Source organism: Lithobates pipiens, unplaced genomic scaffold (genome assembly GCF_037356315.1).
Source record: "Lithobates pipiens isolate NorthernLeopardFrog02 unplaced genomic scaffold, aLitPip1_a1.2 Scaffold_16, whole genome shotgun sequence".
NCBI classification, from domain to species: Eukaryota; Metazoa; Chordata; class Amphibia; order Anura; family Ranidae; genus Lithobates; species Lithobates pipiens.
The window spans coordinates 246715866-246742971 of NW_027507748.1; the positions used below are offsets into that span (position 1 = coordinate 246715866).

General features: G+C 45.6%; 1 protein-coding gene and 1 pseudogene across 17 annotated transcripts in view; both read right to left on the reverse strand.

Moving 5' to 3' along the window:
* The window catches only part of PLEKHA6 (pleckstrin homology domain containing A6), a 1584742-nt gene that overhangs the window by 497184 nt on the left and 1060452 nt on the right, over nt 1-27106 (reverse strand). For all 17 annotated transcript variants that reach the window (XR_013274469.1, XR_013274470.1, XM_077481247.1 and 14 more), the window contains one exon: nt 15935-16079. Coding sequence is in view for 15 of the 17 variants with exons in the window: in XM_077481247.1 (XP_077337373.1) it covers nt 15935-16079 (145 nt within the window). In the remaining 2 variants the exon portion in view is untranslated. The remainder of the gene's footprint in view (nt 1-15934; nt 16080-27106) is intronic.
* On the reverse strand, nt 6409-6527 carry LOC143986230 (5S ribosomal RNA; annotated as a pseudogene).

Genomic DNA, 27106 nt, shown 5'->3' on the forward strand with positions numbered 1-27106 from the left:
GCCATGGAGGAGAGGCAAGGTCAGGGCAGGCTATGAAGGGGGTGCAGGAGATGATCAGTGCCACAGTCAGGGCAGCACAGTCCTGTGCCAGTGTCCCAGTGTGCCAACCTGTGCTTGAGCCCCTCCCTCTGCCCAGCCCTTACCCCCACCTGTGCAGGGCTCCACTGCGGTGGTCCGGAGCTGCCAGTCCAGTGCTGATCCTCTGCCATGGTGATGACACTGCCTGCTGATTGGCTTCTCCGCTGCTTTCTCCCTCACTGTCTGAAACCAGCACTGCGATAGAGACTGAGCACTGACACCAGCACCGAGACAGAGGGCACTGACACCAGCACCATAATAGAGAGCACAGACACCAGCACCGTGAGAGCACTGACACCAGCACCGTGATAGAGAGCACTGAGACCACACACCAGCACCGCGATAGAGACTGAGCACTGACACCAGCACCGAGATAGAGAGCACTGACACCAGAACCATGATAGAGAGCACTGACACCAGCACAGAGATAGAGAGCACTGACACCAGCACCATGGTAGAGAGCACTGACACCAGCACCGAGATAGAGAGCACTGACACCAGCACCGAGATAGAGAGCACTGACACCAACACCGAGATAGAGATAACTAACAACAGCACAGAGTTAGAGAGCACGGACACCAGCACAGAGATAGAGAGCACGGACACCAGCACAGAGATAGAGAGCGCTGACACCAGCACCGAGATAGAGAGCACTGACACCAGCACCATGATAGAGAGCACTGACACCAGCACCGAAATAGAGAGCACTGACACCAGCACAGAGATAGAGAGCATTGACACCAGCACTGATACCAGCAACTCGCTGCGGGACCCAAAAATATGACACCACTCAAACTCTTCAAACAGGAGGGTACAGGCATATAGTACGGTTTGCTTTTTTTGTACAAGGAAGTGAGCTAAAGGTAGAAAAAAGGTCAGTGTGCTAGATTGAATATATTGTTTATAGAGTTATGCATATACATGGTCTTCTGGTCACATGTGTTGAATTCCTCCAAGATCAATGCCTCATTCATTTTTATAAATGTGAGGTAGTCAACACTGTTGTGAGCTAGGCGAGTGCACTTATCGGTCATGATCGCCCCTGCCGCGCTGAACGTCCTTTCGGACAGGACACTGGATGATGGGCAAGCCAACAGTTCCATTGCAAATTGGGCAAGCTCCCACCCAGTAGTCCAGGGGTTCATCACTTCTCAGAGCGTTAACCCGACGTAGTCTGACACCTGACGGTCTAGGCGTTCCCTGATGCTGGATCCAGATGACACCAGTCGATGGGTCGGCTGAAAGAATGACCTCATATCAGAAGTCACCAACACATCTTCAAACCGCCCTCTTCTTGCAGGCGCTGTTGGATTGGTACCCACAACTTTTTCTCTGGGAGTGGGAATTCCTCCTCTGCCAGCGCACGCAAAAGCAGAATGCAGCATTTCTCGAAGCAAGGCCTGGAAGTGCTCCATTCTGACAGCCCTATGTGACGGTGGTAACATTTCCGCCATTTTGTGTTTGTACCGGGGGTCTAAGTATGTTGCCCCCCCAGTACTGGTCCTTGACCTTTATGCTTTTTATACGGGGGTCCCTGTTAAAAGATTGGAGCATGAAGGCCCCCATTTTCACTAAACTCGAAGCAGTGTGGTGGCCTGGCTCCTGCTTATCATCCAGGATAATGTTGTCCTCCTCATTCTCCTCTCCCCATCCACGCACAACAACAAGGATCCCAGAAAGGTTTAAAGCATGCTCTTCTTGCTCCTCCTCATCCGGCACCATCCTCCTCTGACTCCTCTTCAGACTCCTGTTGTTGACTTGTCTCAGATAGAGTAGCCCCCCTGGAAATTCATCCAGCATTGTGAATTCCTCATCTTCCTGTTCCTGCTCCTCCACGGCTTGATCAATGACACAACGCAATGTATGCTCCATAAAGAAGGTATAAGGTACGATGTCACTGATGGCACCATAGCTGCGACTGACCAGTATGGTGATCTCATCAAATGGCCCCAGAAGTCTGCATGCGTCGCGCATGAGCAGCCACTGGCACAGTGAAAAAAAAACAAGCTCCCCAGAACCTGTATTTCCGCAGTTCGTACAGGTAGTCGTTAACTGCATATTTCTGCTGGAGCAGCCTATCAAGCATATAGAAGGTTGAGTTCCATCGCGTCGGGCAATCGCAAATAAGATGTCTGACCGGCAGATTGTGTCGCCGCTGTATGTCAGCAAGGCGAGCCATGGCTGTGTAAGATCTTCTGAAATGGGCCAATATTTTCCTTCCCTGCCGCAAGATGTCCTGGACGCCAGAGTATTTGTCAACGAATCGCTGCACGACCAAGTTTAAGACGTGTGCCATGCATGGCACGTGTATCATTTTGCCCTGTTTTAATGCGCTAAGCAGATTGGCACCGCTGTCAGACACCACTTTACCAACTGTCAAATTGAGCGGTGTTAGCCACTGCCTGTGAACGCAAAGCTGAAAGGAGTGCAGGACCAGTGTGGCTCTTGGCTTCCAAGCACAACAGATGCAGCACAGCATGGCAACGTCTCACCTGGCATGGCGAATAGGTTCTGGGGATCTTGGGCGGCGCAGCGGTAGAGGCGCTAGCAGCGGAAAAGGAGGAGTCAGCCGAGGAAGAGAGGGAGGGGGATGGAGTAGGAGGAGGAGAAGAAGAGCCAGGCCTGCATGCAATCTGTGGCGGTAAAACCAAATCTACACGGGTGCCACGGGTTACATGCTTGACGGCCGTCAGAAAGTTCACCCAGTGGGCAGTAAAAGTTATATACCTTCCTTGCCCGTGTTTGCTAGACCACGTGTCTGTGGTCAGATGTATCTTGGCACCGACACTGTGTCCCAGAGATACATTCACTTGCCGCTGAACATGGCCATATAGCTCTGGGATGCCCTTCTGTGAGAAATACTTCCTTCCTGGGACCTTCCATTGTGGTGTTCCAATGGCCACAGATTTTCGAAAGGCCTCCGTGTCCACCAGTTTATATGGCAGTATTTGGCGGGCTATCAGTTCTGACAAGCCAGCCGTCAACCGTTGGGCAAAAGGGTTATCCGGCTTCATCATTTTTTTATGCTCGAATATTTGGCCCATGGAAGCCTGCCTTTTTCCATGAAAATGTGAAGGCGACATGATGGAAGGTGGAGCGGAGGACAATTGTGAGGGGAGAGGAGAAGGAGAAGTAGAAGACGAGGCTGGACGGTGAGAGACTGGAGTGTGGCTTTGTGGGTTCCGTTGCTCCCACTGGGCTCGGTGATGGCAGGTCATGTGCCTTCTTAAGGCGGTCGTCCCTAGGTGAGTGTTGGACTTACCGTGACTTATGCGTTGACTGCAAAGACTGCAGATGGCAACACTATTGTCAGCAGCGGACAAAAAAGCCCACACTGTGGAGCCATGTGTCGGCGTCCTGGGAGCGCCAGATGTGACCGCACATGGTTGATGCCTCTCTCCTCATACATTAGCAGTCTGCTTTGTGCCTCCTGTGCAATGTAAGTTCCCCCTGCTTCTCCTCCCTATCTGCTGGTCCATATCTCCCTCTGAACTCCCCTCCTCTTCCTCTCTTGTGGGCACCCACGTGACATCACTAGACATGTCATCATCAACGTCACCTTCCCCACCGCTATAATTAGAGATCTCGGAGTAGGCAGCAACACCGGGGACCAACCTCCTCCTTGGGCTGATCTGGGTACTGTCGTCAGACTGCTGAGTGGCGGCTGTTGCTACCTCCTCTTCCTGATCCAATGCCAAGAGTGGCTGCACATCGGCAATGTCTTGTGATGGATCGGAAAATAATTCCTGTGACTCAAGCGGAGGGTATATGGTGGTGGTGTAGGTGGTAGTGTCTTTGGGGGTGCAAACAGCAGAGAGTGAAGAAGAGGGTGGCGATCGAGAGGATGAGCAAGGTGCAGAAGAGTAAGGCTGAGTGAGCCACTCAACCAAGTCTGGTGCATCCTTTGAGGTAATCAAATGCACCTTCTGCAATTTCCCACTTTGGCTCAAGCCTGTTGCTCCTGTCCTACCCCTACCACCCCTGCGGAAGGGCCTGCCTCTTCCTCTGCCTGTCATTTTTTTAAATGGCCCTGTGACAAAAGTCTCTAGAGAAGTGCAGTATGTATGTAGAAGAAGGTATAAAACGACCCACTTCAATCGGTCATTTTGGGGGGCCACTGGTCTATCACACCAGTTATAATACTTTTTTTTAAATTGCGTTTGTCACTCTTTGTAGTATCGCTGCAGAACCACTCAGCAGTCACAATGCTACACAGTGGAAATGCACTATACAATGCTTTCTATATTTGCAAGTATTTTATATGTGTATTACACCCCTATATACTGGACACCAAATAGTACACCTATATCAGTCCTTAAAAGGACCTTTGTGGACCTAATAGTAGCTAGCTAGTAGGTAGTGAATTGCAGACTGTCCCTGCTCCAAACACCAAACTGTCCCTCCCTACACTGAGAAACGACAGCTGCAGAATCGATCAGCAGCACAGCAGTGCAGAGCACTATAATATGCTTTCTATATTTGAAAGAAAGTATATTATACGTGTACAACCCTATATAATGTACACCTATACCAGTCCTTAAAAGGACATTTGTGAACCTAGTAGCTAGTGATTTTTAGACTGTCCCTGCTCCAAAACACCAAACTGTCCCTCAGTCCCTACACTGATAAAAGACAGCTGCAGAATCGGTCAGCAATCAGCAGGACAGCAGTCAGCAGTGCACCATAATATACTTTCTATATTTGAAAGAAAGTATATTATACGTGTACAACCCTATATACTGTACACCTATACCAGTCCTTAAAAGGACCTTTGTGGACCTAATAGTAATAGCTAGTGATTAAACTGACTGTCCCTGCTCCACACAGTGTCCTGTCCCTACACTGACAAAAGAAAGAATGTAAAATGGCCGCCAGATCAGGTCTATTTATAAGGTGGGGGGTATGTCCAATTGGCCATGTGCTGAAATGTCTCAATTGGCTGTCCTGTACCCCATGATGGATGTGTCATCATGGGCCATAGTTCTTTCACTATGTCCACCATGCGAACAGCACCAGAAGTTTGCCGGTTTGGTGAATCACGAACGAGCAAAATTTGCCGCCAACCGACCGCCGGGCTAACCGCAAGGCCATCTCTACCTACCTATGCCATACTTCCTGGGGTGCTGACCCTTGGATTCACAGCAGAAGACATAAGCTTTCCAGACTCTATAATCTATGTAATTTATGATTCATCTATGATCCAAACCATTACATTTAGCGTTTGTAAGGTAGGATGGAATACCGGACAGGGCCCATACCCTCAGGGCCAAGCGTGCTGCCTGGATCTCTAGAATGTTGATGGGCAAGGTCATTGTTACCATCTTCCAGGTAACTGGTAGGAAAGATTTTCCCTTCTGCAGATTCTTGGTTATCCACCACCAACTTGATGCACTCTGGAGGCAGATACATTGGGAAATCTAGAGCTTGGATCTTCTTGTTACAAGCCGAAAAAATACTGTTTTGCAGCAGCCTAAAATGAAACTGAACATAAGGAACAGCCTCGAATGTAGCCACCATCTTTCCCAACAACCTCATGCAAAATCGAATAGAAGGATTCTTCTTTGTCTTGACCACCTTAATCAGTTCCTTTATGGCCCTGATCTTTGCCTGGGACAAGAATACCCATTTCTGGGTTCAATCAATAATCAGACCCAGGTATTCTAATCTCCTTGATAGTTTTTTTTTTTTTTTTAAAGGAGGATTTCTCTAGGTTGAGGATACAACCTAGGTATTCCAGGTAGACGACTGTAAATCATACTTTGGTCTAAGCGGGCTACTGACTGGTCTATTAAGAGCAGAACATCTAGGTAAGCTATAGCCGTTATACTTTGGGCCCTTAATCAGGCTACAGGAGGGGCCAGCACCTTTGTAAATACTCGAGGTGCAGTAGCTAGATCGAAAGGCAAAGCTACAAACTAAGCTTTTCTACCTCGAAAACATAGATATTTCTGGTGAGAGGCAAATATAGGTACATGGAGGTATGCATTCCTGATGTCTATTGACGCCAGAAGTTCTCCACCTTGTAGGACGGAGACCACTGATCGGATTAACCCTATGCAAAAAGAACGGATATTCAGAAACCGGTTTAGATCTTTGAGATCTAGAATGGGTCTGGCATACCCATTTGGTTTTGGTACCATGAAAAGGTTTAAATAAAACTCCAATCCCTGCTCTTGCATGGGAACCACTAAGATCATTTTTTTTAGACAAAACATGGTCCAATGCTTCAAAGAGACTTTTTTTTCGTTTGAAATCTGAGAAAATTAGGAGATGGGGACTTTTGGAACTCAAGTTTGCATCCTAGAGTAATTGAGGAAGTCACCCATTTGCAGCCTACTGCACCTGGTATTCCCAGGTGGTCCCCCATCCAGGTATTGACCAGGCCCGACCCGGCTTAACTTCTGAGGTCAGACGAGATCGGGGTGCTTCAGGGTGATGTGGCTGTAGGCTCCCAACACTCTTTCTACCAGGCCTGTGAGGACTGCAGAAGTCTTCCCCTCACAAGAGCGAGCGGGGGCACCCCCCCATAAGGGGGCTCCAATTCCCCTCTTGAATATGACGGCAGAGGCCATCATGACTGCCTGGAGGCAGATGCTCCTGGCACTGGAGAAGGAACTTGTTTAAATTAAATATGATTACTCCTTTTCCTAACTAGCAAAAGGATACCTTTTCCACTAGAAACTTTTTTGGATGTATTTATCCAAATCATCCCCAAACAGCTGTTCACTGTGAAAAGAAAAACTAGCCAGGAGCTATGCACGATGCTTCAGCTGACCAATCTTTCAATCACAAGATTCTATGCCTATGCACCAGCCCAATCATAAGGCGCGAAGCTTGAAGAATATACTCTCTCATGGCGTCTATTGCTTAACATAATGCCGCTGGTAACTCAGCTGAATCCTGGCCTGCTGATCAGGAATAACCTTGTGCACCTGTTTAAATTGAACTCTCAATGATTGAAATACACCAAATTGCTTCTAGCACAGGTTGAGTCATTATAGTGTTTTTTTTTTTTTTATAAAATAGGAATTATAACTTCTTGTTCATTGGATCCCTAAGCATTTGAGCATTGGCTATCGGACAAGTCAAACTTTCATTCACAGAGGATATAGCAGCGACAATTGCTGGCAGCTCCTACTTCTTAGTGATTTTTTCCTCCATAGGATAAAGTGTTATAGGAGGAAAAAAATTGTACTTATCTGGGTGATCTCACTCAGAATACATAAGCCTTTCCAGCAATAAATGGACAGGAAAGGCATGCACAACTTGGGGAGGCTTTTAGTGAACCCAAACAAAAAGTGGGCATATCAACCGACTCAATGAAGAGTAGCAAAAATGCACCATCAATCCTTCAGATTATGAAGCTGATCCCTGTGGATTTGACCCCTCAGAAGAGGAGTCGTCAGCCTCTCCATGGTCCTGAGGGAAATTCATCTTCTCCTGCCCTCAGATCCTCAGTTTGAGGGTCCTAGGTAATAGAAAGGGACCTGTCACATTTTATCACATTCTGGGATATAGACGGGCTGCAGTGTTGAAAACAATTGCAATATTTGATAGCCCTGATGGCTCACTCTGACCGGCCACCCCCTCTCAGGGAAGGATGCCATGAGTTTAAGCTGTTTAGAGCTTGAAGGAGTCCCCTTTGAGCCCTTTTTGGGGTGTTTTTACCTCCCCTTCTGACCATAGCCCGATGCACAAATGCAGAGGTACTACCAGAAGAAAATCGCTTCACTGCTTGAGCAAATAGTCCAGCAACTGTCGCTGCTATGAACGGTCAGGCTGATGCTTTAGTAAATGTGCCAAAGGAATAGCGGTGTCACAACTTACATGCCCCTTTTTAGCTTTTGTGTCTCTCTGACAGCTGCAGTCAGCAAAAAAATTGAGCCTTTTAAAAGTACCCCTGCACTGGATGTTGCTGCATGCCAATGCCACGCTAAGCCACGCCCACTCTGTGGTCCCACTGTACCCTCCTCTTTTCAAAAAAGAGCGTTTTCCCGCACGAGCGAGGGCCTCTGATCCGATGGGATCTGCGTGTGAGTGGGGGGAGGGTGGCGAGGGCTGTGACAAACCGCCGTACAGAGGCGGTGGAGAATGGAGCAGCATCTGCCAATCGTTCTGGCTTCCCCCTCTACTCAGGGAGAGGGGGAGAGCTTTTGTCCGGATGGGGGGTGTTTTTTAGAGAAAAATCCCCCCCAACATCTGTGACTGCTAGTCGGAGGAAGCTGAAGCTTCTGCTGACACAGCATGATCTGAGAAAGCATGAGGCTACGTGCTCTGCATAGCCCCCAGTGGTGACTTTTAGGCACGACAACATTTACTTTTTAACCACTTTCAGACCGGACCATTTTGCTGGCTTAAAGCGGACCTCCACCCTGAAGTGGAAGTTCCGCTCTTCTGATCCCTCCCCCCCCCCCTCCGGTGCCACAATTGGCACCTTTCGGGGGGAGGGGGGTGCAGATACCTGGATAATCCAGGTATCTTCACCCACTTCCGGGACAAGCTCACCGCAACTCGCTGCAGATGCCCCGCCCCCTTTGTGTTCTGGGACACACACAGTTCCCAGGACACAGCAGGGACCAGTACAGACGCGCAGCGCGACTCGCGCATGCGCAGTAGGGAACCGGGCAGTGAAGCCGCAATGCTTCACTTGCCGATTCCCTGACAGAGAATGGCGGCGGGGGCGGCGGAGAGCCGAGCGATTGCTCGTCATCTGCCGCCGACATCGCTGGACCCTGGGACAGGTAAGTGTCAATTTATTAAAAGTCCTCAGCTGCTATATTTGTAGCTGCTGGCTTTTAATATTTTTTTTTAAGGTGCAGCTCCTCTTTAAGACCAGACCACTTTTTGCGATTTGGCACTGCGTCGCTTTAACTGACAATTGTAGTTTCAGATTTCCTTTGAGACAAGGGGGGGGGGGGGGGGACATCCCATCTTAGATTACAAGTATTGCAGTAGCCATAGAAAGAAGAGGGGTTGGCGGTACCCAGTTTTATTAGGGATTTCTTAGCAGAACAATTAGTCTTTGCACACAGGTGGTTGACCCAGCCTGATGATGCAGCAGTATCACTGTAGGCTAGGGTTGTAGGATCCTACGAGTCATTGTCCCATTAAAGCCCCATACACACTCTCAGATTTTCTGCAGATTCTTTCCTTCAGATGTCGCTCTTTTTTGGTTTATAGTGCAAAAAATAAAAACCGCAGAGGTGATCAAATACCACCAAAAGAAAGCTATATTTGTGGAAAAAAAGGACGCCAATTTTGTTTGGGAGCCACGTTGCACGACCGTGCAATTGTCAGTTAAAGCGACGCAGTGCTGAATTGCAAAAAACGCTCTGGTCAGGAAGGGGGTAAATCCTTCTGGGCTGAAGTGGTTAACAACATGTTTGTGAGGGCTGGGGAATAAAGTTGCAGAGAAAGTTTTCAAGCTAGGAAGATATGTGGTTTGTCCCCTATGGTATAATAACAGTTTCTGGACCATTGAATGTATTTTTCAGCCTTTGTAGTTAGGCTAAGATTAAGTGCTGTCTCTATTTTGTGCCTGATGTCAATATTGGGATTTTTCTTCTGTTCCCGCAGTAGCTCACATACCTCCCCTTCCTGTTGATTCATGGTAGAGCTGCAAAATTCTGGCCAAAATGAGAATCGGGATTTTTTTGCTTAGAATAAAAAGTCAAATTCATAAAATCTTTCACATTATACAAAAAAAATTGGGCTAATTTTACTGGTTAGTTTTTTAATTCAGTAATTAAAAAAAAAAAATGCATTTGTAAAGACCGCTGCACAAATACACTGTGACATAAAATATTGCAACAACCAACATTTTACTCTCTAGGGTCACTACTAAAATATATATATATATATATATATATATATTGTAGCAGAGCGTCCCAGAGAGAGCCAGGCAAAGTCCTCTTAGGGGTTTATACCTCTCCCAGGCTCCTCTAATACACATTCAGGAATCTGTGATCTGTGATCCAGTTCGGGTCTAGCCCCTCTTCCCCAGGTCAATTTAGGCTTACCTGAGCAGACAGCCTTTGCTCTCTGCCTGGGACATTCACACAAAGTTGGTCTGTGAAGAGAGTGAGGTTGGTAGAACCTGTTAGCCTGGTAGTGAGGGCCTGCAGATTGTATAGCTAGAGCCGTGACACGGCTAGGTCTTTTGTGTTTTGCTACTTTGCCATTTATTTTGTTTTTCTGGAGCACTGTACAGCACCTGTATATGGACTTGTATACAGCACAAATAAACACAGCACTGTTGGTCACTTCATCTCTGATTTGGTATCTGTGCCTGAGAAACTGCTCATCCCAGGGAGCTTTGTACCTATTACCTGCCCCCCAGGTTACAATATATATATATATATATATATATATATATATATATATATATATATATATATATAAAATGTTTGGGGGTTCTAAGTTGTTTTCTAGAAAAAAAAAATATTTTAACTTGAAGGTTAAGACCCCTTTCACACTAGGTCGTTTTGCAGGCACCTGAGTGCTGGAGCAGTGCGCTAGCAGGATGGTAAAAAAAAGTCCTGCTAGCAGCATCTTTGGAGCGGTGAAGGAGCAGTAAATACGGAGGTGTATTTAGGATTTGTGCTGCCCTAGGCCTCACTAAACTCATGCACCCCATAATTTAAATATGACCCACCCCTTCCTCTCAAGGTCACACCCCTTCCTGATTAAGACCCGCCCTATCAGTGCAGCTTATGAGTGCCATCTCATTTGTGCCAAACAGGGCAGCCTCACCAGGGGCCACCAGTGCAACCTATCAATGCAGCTTAAGAGTGCCGCCTCATCAGTGGCATTCAGTGCAGACTCATCAGTTTCCTAATATAACAGATAATTAGTGTATATGAGTTATGTTTTGATTATAACATGGCCCACTGTGCTCATGCTGAAATCAATGGAAACTCATTCAACAGTCCACATTCAGTGAAAGTTCATGTACTGCAAAGTCAGCATGCATGGAGCACTTTGCAGTATATGAACTGAAAGTTCATGTACTGCAAAGTCAGCATGCATTGAGCACTTTGCAGTATATGAACTTTCACTGAATGTGGACTGTTTAATGAGTTTGTAGCACGCATGGAGCACTTAATTGCAATATGATTTTTATATATTATTTACGTTGAGCACTTTGTATTCTGCTTGGCACATGCACAAAAGTAAGAGTAATTGTTGTACCTGCTGTAAAGGACTTGGGGAGGAAGTAGTCTGGGACTGGGGGTCAGTGTAGTGGCTGTCACAGCGCAGTAGAAAAAGCACAGAGCTGAGGAGCAGGAGAAAACAAGGAAAGAAGGTGCTGCGGGTCTGGGTACCTACCTAGGTGTTTTAGCATGTGCAATGATAATGATGATTGCATCTGCAATCATATCTGTATTCTGCAATCATCAGTACAGCCTGGGCCCTTCTAGCTGCTATATCACTGGTGCAGATTTGCAGAAGCTGCAGGTCTGTTTGATGCAGTGCCCAGCAAAGCAAATGCTTCCCTGCAACGTTTGCAGGGAAGTTTTCAGGGAAGCATTTGCTTTGCTTGTCATTGTTTCCCGTTTCTGTTTCCTCCTTCTTAGCTCTGTGCCTTTTCTACTGTGCTGCGACAGTCACTGCACTGACCCCCAGTCCAAGACCAGTTCCTCCCAGAGTCGTGTGACTGTCCCTGTTCCATTGCTCCCTCAGTCAGAAGAACAACAAAACAAGAGTCCACACTGCCATGACTTATTCTCTGGCTGCTCGACTCCACTCAGTCAGTCAGTTGGCTCCTTGGGCAGCTTGAGCTGCCTTCCAGTTCCTTCCTCCTCCACAGCGAGGAGCACAACCCGCGCTGCTGGCTCTGCAAAGAATCCCAGCCCCTCCCTCAGAGATCACTCCACAGCAGGAGTCAGGAGGGGGCAGCGTCATCATCAAATAAAAAAAAAACATAGAAATATAGAATCGCGCCAAACCAATTAAATATAAACTGTGTATCTGCAAATGACCTTGACTGTGTGTCAGAATCACATTAATCGCAAAATTACTTGCAGTCAACGTGAATCCAAAACAGAAAGAAGAGGTGTACTGTGCTGTGTTTAACACTTTCTGTGATTCTCTGTAAGACTTCTAGTAAGAAGTAACTCCTCACACAGTGGTGGTGGATTTCACATTATTCACACTTTGGATTTGAAGAATCATTTATTTTTGATGGATGGACTATGCTTTTTAGATCACAATTTTTAGTTATACACGGGTGTATGGTTCATATGTGATTTTTGCACATTATCTGACTTTTTCACATGTTTTCACCTTTTGCTGTTGCATTGTATTATTTTTTTCACTGTATATTGAATTTATTTATAGGAATATCACTATTCTCTATATTTTATATATCTATTTTTGTATAGATTTATTGTATAATGACTCATGAGAAGATGCACATATAATTCATATTGTGGTGTTTTTGGGCTGTTAACAGCACAGTATACCTCTTCTTTCTGTTTTGGATTCACGTTGACCGCAAGTAATTTTGCGATTGACGTGATTCTGACACACAAGCAAGGTCATTTGTAGATACACAGTTTATATTTCATTGGTTTAGCGCGATTCTATTTTTATAAATGTTTGTCACTGTAGTTATGTTTTACAGGCGAGTTGCTGCTTCCATCGGTTTTTCATAGAAACCCTTTTAAATTGTAGGTGCACTCTATCAGAGTGCATCGTCAGTACCATAGCGCAGTTTCTTTTTGCTATATAAAAAAAAGTCTGCGGCACCCAAGAACATTGCAAGCACCGCACGCAGACACCTATCTGATCCCCGCCCATAATGTTAACAAGCTGCCAGGGGCTGTATTTGTGAGGGAGGTGGCCGCAGAAGCAGGCACTCGGGGGGAGCTTTTTTCATGGGGGGCGGCTTCTTTGCTGCCCCCACAAAGTGCCGCCCTAGGCCTAGGTCTTGTTGGCCTAGACCAAGATACAGCACTGGGTGTATACACCGCTCCTGCCCATTGAAATCAATGGGGCAGCACGGCTATACTGCCGGCAAAGTGCTGCTGCAGCAGCGCGGCTATACCGCCGGTAGGGATGAGCTTTATATTTGAGTCGAACATGAGTTCGACTCGAACATTGGCTGTTCGCCAGTTCACCGAACAGCGAGCAATTTTGGGTGGTTGCGGCACATTCGAAAGCAGCGGAACACCCTTTAAAAGTCTATGGGAGAAATCAAAAGTGCTACTATATGCAAGTGCTATATGCAAGTTCTTTGCCATAAAAACAGTATTTGGAGACCAGAGTCCTGCCCCAGGGGACATGTATCAATGCAAAAAAAAGTTCTAAAAATGTATGTTTTTTCAGGAGCAGTAATTTTAAAGTGAAACAATAAAAGTGTAATATTCCTTTCAATTTCGTACCTGGGGGGTGTCTATAGTATGCCTGTAAAGGGACGCATGTTTCCCGTGTTTAGAACAGTCTGACAGCAAAATGACATTTTTATAGGAAAAAAAAGTCAGTTAAAACTACTCGCGGCTATAATGAATAGCCCCCCAAAGCACCTTGTCCCCATGTTGATGTTGACCCCGCCCCCTCTGACGCAATGGGGGTTTCTCGTGACATGTATGGGTGACATCGCCCCCTCTGACACAATGGGGGGTTTCTCGTGACATCTGTGGGTGACCTCGCCCCCCACTGACGCAACTGAGGTTTCTTGTGATGCGTCAGAGGGAGGCGGGGTCACCCGTCCACATGTCACTGGTTGCCCCATCCTCGGTTATTTAAGAACTGTCATCCGAGTCACGTGTCATTCTGCCGGGCGGCTCCTACAGAGGAGGCTGTATCATTCATGGATCATAAAAGGATTACAATCGCAGTTTTTTTTGCTTTTTTTTGTTTTGTTATTATTAAAGGACTCATGCAAAGCTGTGTGTGTGTTTTTCTTTTTACCTTTTTTGTCACTTTTTTGGGTGAAATGGTAGGAGTACAATGTACCCCATTACCATTTCACACGGGGGGTGGGATCTGGGAGTCCCCTTTGTTAAAGCCCTCCACCCGCAGACCCCAACAACCACCAGGCAAGGGTTGTGGGGATGAGGCCCTTCTCCTCAACAACATGGAGACAAGGTGCTTTGGATGGGGATAAGGTGCTTTGGGGGGCTACCTCAAAGCACCCTCCCAATGTTAAGGGCATGTGGCCTGTTACAGTTCAGGAGGGGGGGCTCTCTCGCCCCCCCTCTTTTCTTGCGGCCTGCCAGGTTGCATGCTCAGATAAGGGTCTGGTATGGATTTTTGGGGGGAACTCCAACGCCGTTTTTTTCTTACATTTTGGAGTGGGGTTCCCCTTAAAATCCATACCAGACCCAGGTCTGGAATGGATTTTGAGGGGGACCCCTTCTCCATTTTGTTTTTTAATTTGGTGCGAGGTTCACCTTAATATCCATACCAGACCTGAAGGGCCTGGTAATGGAATTTGGGGGGACCCCCACACAATTTTTTTTTTACCTTTCGGTAAATATTTAATATTTATACCAGATCCAAAGGGTCTGGTAATGGACGGAGAGGAATCCCCATGCTGTTTTTTTCAATTACTTTCATCTGTATTGCCAAGACCCGACAATGCATTATAGCCGCATGTACTTTTAAAATTACTTTTTCCCTTTAGAAATGACATTTTGCGTGGGGACTTTTCTAAACACAGGAAACACTTGCCCCTTTATAGGCATACTATAGACACCCCCCAGGTACGAAATTTAAAGGAATATTACACTTTTATTGTTTCACTTTAAGCATTATTAAAATCACTGCTCCAGAAAAAAGTCAGTTTTTAAAACGTGTTTTGCATTGATACATGTCCCCTGGGGCAGAACCGAGGTCCCCAAAAACTTTTTATGACAATAACTTGCAGATTAACCTTTAAAATTAGCACTTTTGATTTTTCACGTTCGAGTCCCATAGACTTTAATGGTGTTCGCGTGCTCGAACAAATTTTTTGCCTGTTCACATGGTCTGGATGCAAACCGAACAGGGGGGTGTTCGGCTCATCCCTAACAGCCAGCAAAGCGCTTTTAGGTCAGCGGTTATGATGGCACATGCTTTAGAAAGTTCCTGCTGCCGTAAAGTGGAGAATCTTGCAATAGGCACATTGTCCTCAGAATATGAAGCTGTCTGTATTGGGAGTGGGAGCGCTATTTCTGCCATCTGTCTGTCTATAGATGAGGTCAGGGAGGGAGCCCTATCCACTTCCCCCTCTGGTGAAGCAGGGTATGGTGAAAACTGCTGTGGCTCCCCTGGTGATATCTGCTGGGCATCCTCCTGTGAAAGTATCTCCTCCTATGGTGTTTGCTGCTGCTGTGGTTAGATCTGCTGCCTTGGAGGAGAGGAGTCGCCTTGTGGAGCCATTTTGTAAACTGGCACCATCTTAGCTGGAGGTGTCTGCTGCTTGTAAGGGAACTAGCACACCATCTGAGGGAGCTGGGGCAGCTGTGTGAGCTTCTTCACCTGTCCGTTTGCCCTTCGGGTTTTGGGGACCTTCTGGCTATTTCTGGCTTGGATGGCCGAGGACGTGCAAAGTCGAGGCCAGAGCATTCCCAAGCCCAACGCCACATGCATGCACACTCAGGTTTGATCATTTAAAAAAATAGATACTGTTAGATACCATGATGTAAAGTTCTGAGACCATTTAAATCCCAATAATGGTATTAAATCTTTTGGTAGAATGAATGAAAAAAATGTATATATATGGCCAGTTATTCCAGTTCAAAGGCATAGTTTGATTGAAGTGCAATTGTAAGATAAAATATTTATCTAATTTTCCCACCACTCCTCACCTGCTGCTCAACATTCACACCTAATAAACAGAGTTTACTCATAACATATCCTTTAACAGTACCTTTATTTGCAGCCTGCTGTTGCAATTGCCATTGTTTTTCGGTCTCTACATCTGTTCTTGTAGGCAGGGAGCTAACTCCTTCATTAGGCAGAGGTGTTAAGAAATGGGGCGATTCTCTGTTATATGGCATTAAGTTGAGCTTTACCTGCAAAAAGAAAGGTATAATAAATAAAATAGAAGCAGAAGGAAAGGGAGTAAAACCAACAAATACAGAGAAATATATAAAATAACTTCATGGAAACTAACGACAGATCAACCTAAAGTTATATTAAAGTCTTGTTTTTATTTTTGTTTAAAAAAAAACATGTTGTGGGGTGCCTTTAAAGGTACCACAATTACTCATAACATGGAAACAACCAGGAGGTACCCACTTTGAATTCATGGAAATTGTTGATCAACTTAGCGGTGCCATTATACAAAGCAGCCTATCTCGCCAGATGCTGCCTAAGTTTGACAAAATTTGGCACGTGTGGTTAGAATCAGACATCACAAACACAACACAACAGGGTCTGGATCCTTTTTTTGTTTACTTTAACTAAATGTCTTTTAGTGGTGAAGAAAAATTCAATAAAACGTATTTTCAATAAAAAGCTACCACAAGGGGGACATACAGATTGACTATAAAAGCTGATAGGAAGGAGCGCAAGCATGTGGTGTCAACCTTACAGGATAAGGAGCAGGAATGCGTGCAGGCTCATGCTAATACACCTTCCCCAGATACATTGGCAAATCCTCAATTTGCCAGAAGGGCTCTAGATCTCCATTATCAGGATATTTCCTCCAGCACTTTGCAACAGAGGTCAGAATGCATTTTTGAGAAAGGGGATTAAAATGGTAAACTATTAGGTTTACTAACGGCCGTGGATAGGCCCCTAACTGTGGTTCTGTGTACTGCCTCTCCGGCCAGGGTGCTGCTGATGGCCAGGGATGACATTTTGCAGGAGTTTCTTTCATTTTATAGAAGGCTATATTCACCTATAGCATTGTATAGTGTAGAGGACCTCCTCGCTACTCTAGAGCCCTTACATTTGCCCAAGCTGCTGGAAACTGGAGACTAGAGAGTTTCTGGATACCCCTTTTAAGGAAGAAGAGGTGACCTTTTCAATTGGATCTTACCCTACTGGTACGGCTCCTGGTCCAGATGGCATACCAATTGAGTGGTACAAACATTACTCTGAGGTTCTTTTACCAAGAATACTCCAATTGAATGCGGACTGTCTCCAAACTGGTTCCCTGACTCCTTTTATGAGGAACACAGAGGTTTATTTACTAAAGGCAAATTCACTCTGCACTACAAGTGACCTGCAAGTGCACTCACTGTATCTCTGAGGGGAAGATCTGAAATGAAGGGATGCTCTGCTTATTTTATCATCCAATCATGTGCAAGCTAAATTGCTGTTTTTTTTTTTTATTTGCCTTGCATGTCCCACTCAGATCTACAGCAACTGCACTTCCAAGTGCACTTGTAGTGCAAAGTGGATTTGCCATTAGTAAATAACCCCCAGAGTGTTATTGGCAAAACCTGACAAGGACCCCCTTCAATTTTTCTTTTTTTTTTTCCAATAATATTTTTTATTGAGATATCACAAATGTATAACAAAGCATACAAAGACAGTTTTACTGTATCACATACAATAAGCCAAACATGTGTCAAGTTATAAATTGCTCTGGGACAAAAGAATAGCATCTGTTTAAGCGTATGTGTAGCAACACAAACCAAGAAAAAAACATTGTATGTTATGAACAGAAATAATTATAAGCTTGAAATTATTATTTTGAAAGCATTAATCAAGGTTAATAGCAATATATAAAGGAGGCAGAAAAAAAACAAAGACACCAAATAAGAGAAGAGAAAAAATGATGGGGAGAGGAAGAGAGGGGGTGGTAGGATTTAAATCTTGAATAGCAATAATTTTGCATATTGATTATGCAAGTAATTATCTTAATAGGTTAGGGGAAGACCGTCATACGTGATTCACGTTTATATACATCTATAGATATCAGAAACCAGTACTTTCATGGAAGAAAGAACAACCAAATGAAACCGTTACTGTTAGAGATCTAAAATCAGAAATCAAAAATCAGTAAATCAGCCATTTTGCATCTTGGCAAAAGAATCGGAGTACTTAAAAAGAAACCATGATCTCCATAGTTTGTGGAATTTTTTCAGTGTTTTCAGAGGCCATAGCCGCTATCTCTTCCATTTAGTATATGGAGTCCACAGAAAATAGCCATTCTGCCACCGTGGGTACATGAGTCGTTTTCCAGTATTTGGGGATAATTACTTTTGCCGCATTTAGCATATGTCACACTACAGATTTTTTTTATAATTGCTTAATGAGTAATCGGAAGTGTGCAATAGGCAGCATTTTGGCATTAGTTTCAGTTTTGTCTGATAGATCTGTGTACAGATATTATTCCAAAAATTGCGCAGAAGCGGGCAGTCCCACCAGATATGCAGCATGGTACCCTTGCTGCTACCACAATGCCAACATGCACCTGTCGTTTCTGGATACCATGCATGCAACCTGGCCAGAGTGAAATACCAATTTGTCAAGATTTTATATGGATGAGTGCTGGAGCTGATTTGTGTGCTAAAATGCAGGCACTAAGCCATTGTTTGTCCATGAATTTTAATTTGAAGGCTATTTCCCACTCCTTCTTACGTTTACAAGGTGGCCCACTTATGTTGGATTGCAAACAATTGTACATCAAAGAGGTTGCTTTTCCTACCGGAGCACCTGTAAGGCATAGCTGTTCAAAAAATGTCGCCTGTCGTAAGGAATTTTGTCAGGTTAGCTAAACAGTAAACATAATTATGGAGCTGTATTGCCAGAATGTGAAATGCTTTGCTTGTAATTCAGTCTGTAGTTGTTCAAGTTTTGAGTTTGCCATTTTCCACACAATCAAGGGGGTTGAGTCATCCCTGAGGAAAGGATATGGTAGTGTGGCCCTGTGCAAACTCCATATTGTGTATCAAGGGTGTCAATGGCCAGGAGTGGAAGCTATATTACAGTTTTGTACAACAGTTTGAAAGACTCTAAATGTCAGTCCAATTTTGGGGTGTAGCTTGAGGTTAATAGGGCAGGAGTGTTTGGAGACCCAGGGTAGAAACCTTAAGGGTGTCTTGATCTGCAAACCTTACATTCCCATCCAGTCCTTGGAAGTTGCGTGACAATTCCAGTCAAGAATTTGTGTCAAGTGAGTCACCTGATAGTAAAGTTTAAAGTTTGGTATATTAATACCACCCTCTGTCTTTGGTTTAGTCAGGGTCTGCATGCTAATACGTGATTTCTTCCCCACCAAAATGAATTCCCATATTTTCAAGTTTAATTGAGAGAAGAACCATTTGGCAAAAGGATGGCTAAATTATGGAACAGATACAATATCCTGGGCATAACTGTCATCTTCACCACAGCCGCCCTCCCGAACAAAGAGAAGGGTTTTAGTTTCCAGTACTGCATGTCCTGTTGCAGTTTGTGTAAGATCAGGTGGAAATTGTGTATAGCGATTTGCCAAGTTGGACGTAAGCCATATCCCTTAGTATTTAAGCAAAGTTTGCACCCATTTAAAAGGGCAATTGGATTGAACCTGCTTTAGGGTTTGGGGGTTCAAAGAGATGTTGAGTGCCTCTGACTTGTTGTAATTGATCTTGATATTGGAGAACCCCCAAATCCTAAAGCAGGTTCAAGCCAACTGCCCTTTTAAATGGGTGCAAACTTTGCTTAAATACTTAGGGATATGGCTTACGTCCAACTTGGCAAATCTCTATACACAATTTCCACCTTATCTTACACAAACTGCCACAAGACATGCAACACTGAAAACATGAAATCCCATGCTACCCTATCCAAGGCCTTCTCTGCATCTGTAGACAGGAAAAGGCCTTCTTCTGTATGTCAACCAAGTAGATGAATGAGATTTACAGCTTTAGTGACATCATTGTGTGCCTCCCTGCCTGGCATAAAGCCCAACTATTACTTACTATATGCCCAGAATTTCTGGGCAAATAATGTCTGGAAGGTGTCTGCATACAATAATTTTAGAGTAAAGGTTTTACGTCCAGGTTTAGCAAGGATATTGCCCTGCAACTAGAGCAGACACTGGGATCCTTGGCAGGTTTGGGAAGCACACTGATATGTGCCATTGTAAAAGAAGGTGGTAGCGCTTGAGAAGTTTTCAGTGAATTCAGTGCACAAAGCAATGGTTTTGCAAGTAGCAAAGAGAAGGTCTTTTAATAAATGGCTGAGAAGCCATCTGGCCCTGGGCTTTTACCAGATTTTGAAGTTTTGATTGAGAGTTCCCTTTTGTCAATGGGTTTCTCAATTTCCTCTGCATCAGAAGTGGACAAGCATGGTAAACCATTTTGTTCCAAGTACTGTCTTATAATATAATCCCTCAGTGCCCTAGCCAAAAATTTACAACTTTTACTTCCATGCTCATAAAAAACCCCCGCCTAAAAACAGAATCCGTTTCGATTGGAGATCTAGTTTAGCTTGTAATTCCTTACGAGACGCTAAAAAGTTGCCAGCTGAGTTGACTGCTGTTGATCTTTTATGTTGGGTTTCCAATCTCTAGAGTTTATATAGTAGGGCTTTTAGTTCTTTCTCTGAGGCTTTCTTTTTCTGTGAGGCCAAGCTAATCATTCTTCCTCATATCACACATTTGTGAGCATCCCAAACAGTGAGAGGTGAGTCGTCATCAGCAGTATTTTCCCTGAAGTATGTTCCTATGGCTTCTGAAATGGGTTTCAGTCAGGGAGTCAGGGAAGTCGAATTAAGCCGCCACATGCATAGTTTCAGATGTGTATCCTGTAACTGCAATGTCACTGAAGTAGGGGCGTGATCTGATATTGTCCGCATCCCTATACATGCGTCCTTCAAGATAGTTAGGTCTCTCAGAGAAGAAAATGTAGTCTATGCGATAATACTTGTTATGGACCATGGGCTATAAAGTAAAGTCTCTCCCTTGTGGGTTAGCCACACGCTATGAGTCTGCTAAAGTCAGGGAATTCAGCAGCACTCTGATTCTTCTGAGTATGTGAAACGTGATAGTCAATTTATCATTGGAGGTGTCCTGGAGAGAAGAAAGTTCAACCAGTTTCTGACAAAAAAAAAAAACACATGTGCTGTATTGGGAAAATATACATTAGCCAAAGTAATGGGAAATTTCAAAATATTCCCTTTGAGAAGGAGGAACTGGCCCTCCAGTTGGAATTGAGATCCGGGATCCGCCAGTTGTTGATTGAGTTCAAATACAGAGTCCTTGCCTATCAAAATGGTAACACCTTTATGCCACGTACAGACGATCGGACATTCTGTCAACAAAACCGTGGATTTTTTTTCCGACGGATGTTGGCTCAAACTTGTCTTGCATACAGACGGTCACACAAATGTTGACGGAAATTCCGAACGTCAAGAATGCGGTGGCATACAAGATGTACAATGAGCCGAGAAAAAATGAAGTTCAATAGCCAGTGCGGCTCTTCTGCTTGATTCCGAGCATGTGTGAAATTTTGTGCATTGGAATTTGTGTTCACACACTCAGAATTTTTACTGGTTCTCGGAAAATTTGAGAACCAGCTCTCAAACATTTGTTGTCAGAAATTCCGACAGCAAATGTCCGATAGAGCATACACAGGGTCGGATTTTGTTGTCGGAAATTTTGACCGTGTGTACATGGCATTAGTCTTAGCCATCAGATTAGTGGCGTGAAAGGCTTTGGTGAAGTAACTGTCAGTCAGTTTAGGGGTAGAATTTGATCTAAAGTGTGTTTCTTGCAGATATACAAAGGCCAGCTTCTCCCTCTGTCAGAAACCGCGAACCAGACTGAGACAAAAGTACAATTGAATCACACTTATTAATAAAAAATAAAAAGGTAAATAGAGTAAGCATAGTCAAAGCATAGCCAGAGTCCAGTAAATGGATGGAGTAGTCAGCCAGGCCAGAGTTCAATAACCAGATCGGGTAATCAGCCAGGCCAGAAGTCAGGGATCCAAGTGGAGGAACAGCAAACAGGATAAGGAGCCAGAAGGGATGTCAGCAAGCCAGTCTTTACACAGGAGATGGTTTCTTGTGATGTGACCAAGGCGAAGGCAGAGATGAAGTGAGCTGGGCAGTGTTGTGATATGGCTGAACCGGAGTGACTCCATCTTTAAAAGTTCATATAAGATTAACTTGGGTTAACCTGTTAGTTAGTTTAAACTCTGTATTTACAGACTGTAGCGGTTTTCCTATAAAGCATACATATAAGAAAATATAGCTTGCATAAGCAGTTTTATTCTGTATTGTCTAAATAAAGGAAATGTTTCTCAATATGTCTGGGCCACAGGACTCATGACTGTGACTCATGAAAGCAGATGACATAATTAATGATATGCAATGTACACCTCTGTATTAACCACACCCATGTTCTATGCAATGATTGGCTAATAATAGCGCATATAAGTTGTAGACTCGCCCAGAATTAACCACTTAAGGACCGCCATATTGCCAATGTACGTCATTACAAAGGCACAGGCAGGCACAAGCACGTACATGTACGTGCCTGCCTTCCAGCGGGTGGGGGGTCCGATCGGACCCCCTCCCGCTGGATACAGCGGTCCGGTTCGCTGCAGAAGCGATCCGTGATGAGGGGATGGCTGTTGGTTTCTGGCCACCCCCTCTGGATCACTCCTGACCAATGACGAACTTCCTCCCACTGTGTATTGTTTACACAGGAAGGAGGAAGTGATGTCATTCTCCTCGGGGCGGTCTTTTTGACCGGACTACGAGGAGAAGACTAAAAGTAAGTGTGCACCAACACTACACTGACATGTAGGTACACACAGGCACACAACCCCCCCCCCCCCCCCCCCCCCCCCAGTCACAGTGTCACTGATTGCATTGATCATTTTTTTACTGATCAATGCATTCAGTGTCAGTTGTAACAGTTAACACTGTCAGGGCAGTTAGTGTTAGGTCCAGGGTAGCCCCCTATCACCCCCCAGTGAAGATTTAACCCCCTGATTGCCCCTAGATTCAGGTCTGGACTTTGACTTGGCCATTCTAACACCTGGATACGTTTATTTGTGAACCATTCCTTTGTAGATTTTGCTGTATGTTTGGGATCATTGTCTTGTTGGAAGATAAATCTCCGTCCCAGTTTCAGGTCTTTTGCAAACTCCAACAGGTTTTCATCCAGAATGGTCCTGTATTTGGCTGCATCCATCTTCCCCTCAATTTTAACCATCTTCCCTGTCCCTGCTGAAGAAAAGCAGGCCCAAACCATGATGATGCCACCACCATGTTTGACAGTGGGGATGGTGAGCTGTGTTGCTTTTACGCCAAACATATCGTTTTGCATTGTGGGCAAAAAGTTTGATTTTGGTTTCATCTGACCAGAGCACCTTCTTCCACATGTTTGGTGTGTCTCCCAGGTGGCTTGTGGCAAACTTTAGTCAAGACTTTTTATGGATATCTTTGCGAAATGGCTTTCTTCTTGCCACTCTTCCATAAAGGTCAGATTTGTGCAGTGTACGACTGATGCCGCGTACACACGGGCAGACTATATGACGTACTTAGTCTAGCGGAAAAGTACGCCAGACTGTCCGTCGGAATTTCCGAACGCGCTACTTGCCCACACACGGCACTTTTTGAGCGGACTAATACGGCGTACTAAGTCCGCCGTACTATCTGCCCTACTTTTGAAATGAACGGACTCGCCCACACACGCGGAGGAAAGTCCGCTCATTTCGAGCGCGTCTCCAGGTAGGCGGGGCCCGCGAAGGAGACGTCGCTGACCCCGCCGCCTGGTATGGACTTAAAGGGGAACCCCAACGCCGAAAAAAAATCGGCGTGGGGGTCCCCCCCAAGTCCACAACAGACCCTTGTCCGAGCACGCTACCCGGCCGGCCAGGAAAGGAGGGGCGAGCGAGCGCCCCCCCCCCTCCTGAGCCGTACCAGGCCACGTGCCCTCAACATGGGGGGTGCCTTGGGGAAGGGGGGGGCGCGCGGCCCCCACACCCCAAAGCACCTTGTCCCCATGTTGATGAGGACAAGGGCCTCTTCCCGACAACCCTAGCCGTTGGTTGTCGGGGTCTGCGGGCGGGGGGCTTATCGGAATCCAGGAGCCCCCTTTAATAAGGGGGCCCCCGGATACCGGCCCCCCACCCTATGTGAATGAGTATGGGGTACAATGTACCCCTACCCATTCACCTGTTAAATAAAAGTACAAAACATTTTTTTTTCGGCGTTGGGGTTCCCCTTTAAGTCCATAACAGGCGGCGGGGCCAGCGATGTCTCCTTCACGGGCCCCGCCTACCTGGATACCCGCTAGAAATGAAAGTTCGCTCATTTCAAAAGTACGGCGGACTGGCACACACATGGGCGGATTGTCCGCCGAAATGCGAGTACGACGGACAGAATTTCGAAAAATCCGAAATTTTTAGTACGCCGGACTGCACGCTGAAAAAGTCAGCTGAAGCCCACACACGAGCGGACTGTCCGCTGAAATGTGTTTCGGCGGACTAAGTAGGCCATACAGTCCGCCCGTGTGTACGCGGCCTGATTGTTGTCCTATGGACAGACTCTCCCACCTCAGCTGTAGTTCTCTGCAGTTCATCCAGAGTGATCATGGGCCTCTTGGCTGCATCTCTGATCAGTCTTCTCCTTGTCTGAGCTGAAAGTTTAGAGGGACGGCCAGGTCTTGGTAGATTTGCAGTGGTCTGATACTCCTTCCATTTCAAAATGATCCCTTGCACAGTGCTCTTTGGGATGTTTAAAGCTTGGGAAATCTTTTTGTATCCAAATCCGGCTTTAAACTTCTCCACAACAGTATTACGGACCTGCCTGGTGTATTCTTTGGTCTTCATGATGCTCTCTGCGCTTTCAACAGAACCCTGAGACTATCACAGAGCAGGTGCATTTATACAGAGACTTGATTACACACAGGTGGATTCTATTTATCACCATCAGTCATTTAGGACAACATTGGATCATTCAGAGATCCTCGCTGAACTTCTGGAGTGAGTTTGCTGCACTGAAAGTAAAGGGGCCAAATAATTTTGCACGCACCACTTTTCAGTTTTTTATTTGCTAAAAAAGTTTAAAATATCCAATAGATTTCGTTCCACTTCACAATTGTGTCCCACTTGTTGGTGATTCTTCACAAAAAATTAAAATTTTATATCTTTATGTTTTAAGCCTGAAATGTGGCAAAAGGTTGAAAAGTTCAAGGGGACCGAATACTTTCGCAAGGCACTGTACACTCTCTATTGGGGCACTTTGCACTTTATGAAGTACTATTGTTTACAGTATATTTTCTTTCAAAGATTTTATTGAATTAACATAGCTCGTAAAACATAGCAGATACCTTGTTACATGTATTGGAGAGATGTTACATAGCCGAGAGTCACATAAAAGTTTACTCAGAGGACAGCAGAATACTAAGGACCTAATAATCTGTACTCTGTCTGTACTCTGTCTAGTTCCGCCCACATACCTCATATACGGAATCGCTATGTCAATCACCTACTGGGCCTCACCTGCATCCCAACTGGGAGCACACTGTGCAGGGTGAGAGCCTCTCAGTGACCTGGCCCCCTCCATCTGGATGGAGGTCATCAAATACGGTGTGATAGGCAGAATCTACCGGGAGTACACTCTACTCTCTAACTCCTCGGCCCTCCTAGGCAGACCGATTACGTAAAGAGGATCAGGGAGAGGTCCTGGAGGACGAGGGAACAAGGGGAGACTTCGGAAGAAAGACAGAGGATGGGGGGCAGGGGAAGGTGGGGGAAGTAAGAAGGGGGGAAGCATGTCTATGGACAAGCAGCGTCCAGACCCGTATCATGCCCTGGGAACTAAGGCCGCACTCCCGGGATAAGGGATATGCCCATGTACTGAGCCCAAGGCTCCCAGGTAGCTTTGCATTGGGCTGTGGAATCTAGTAGGATACCAGTAAGCTTCTCTTGTAGCATTATTCACAATATTTTCTTAATGGCCGCCCTGGGGAGAGACCCTGGGGAGTTTCCACGCCTTGGCAATTGTCATCTTAGCTCCCAGGAAAATAAAATGAATCGGTTTACAAGTGTGTTTCGGAACCTTGGGGAGATTAGCATTAAGAAGGTCGATGGCAGGGCTTCTTGGAAGAGGGAGGTGTGTGATTTTCGGTATTAGGGCTACATTTTTTTTCCAAAAAGGCCTTATTCTGGGGCATTCCCACCAGTTGTGAGCCATGGAGCCTACCAAGTGGCAGCCTCGGAAGCATCTGGGATCAGCGGCGGGGTACATTATGGAGAGTCTCGCAGGTGTAAAGTACCACCTGGTAAGGACCTTGAGATTGGCCTCTATCAGTGAAACATTTCTAATGCCTTTGTAGGCTCTGGAAAAGGAGGCCTGCCATTTCTCTACTGACATGCCAATTGCTAGGTCGTTCTCCCAAGCTATCATACAAGTGGTTTTGATCGGACGGTGAGCAAGTGCCTTATATACAATCGAGACCGCCCCTCTCTGCTCAGTAGCTTGTCCGCACCACGACTCGTATGGTGTGAAGCCCGGGGGAGGTGGCTTTTCCATCCAAATTTTTAGTAGGAAGTGGCGGATCTGATAGAATCTGAAACATTCCGAGGGCGGCATCTCAAGCTGGCTCACATAATATCCCAAGGTGATAGGGCCCTGTGCGTTGAAGAAGTGCCCAATTCGATATAGACCCTTATCAAGCCACCATCTAAAGACTTTGATATCCTGGCCCGGGGGGGAAGTCTGGATTGTTAAACATGTGTGCCAAAGGCTTTAGGGGTGATGTCAGGTGGGGACAAGCTTTCAACTTATCCCATAACTGTAGTGACTGCGAGAGGATTGGGGAGAGAATTGGGGGTCGGAGCCTGAGGAAGGACCAGTCTGGTTTTTCACTTCTGCTGTACATAGTGGAGAGCTGTGCAATTCTCGCTGCCTGATAATACCAGAGGAATCGAGGGAGTCCCAAGCCCCCCTGAGACCTGACGTTGTACATGGTCCTTTGGGGGACCCCGTGGCCCTTACCCCCCCAAATAAATTTGTTTACTTTGGTTTGGAAAGACCGTAAGTGGACTAGTTTAATGTTGATGGGCAGGGCTCTGAACAGGTATCGGGAGCATAGTCATTTTTATGGAGTGAATCCTGCCTAACCAGGATAATTCTCCTTTCTCCCAAT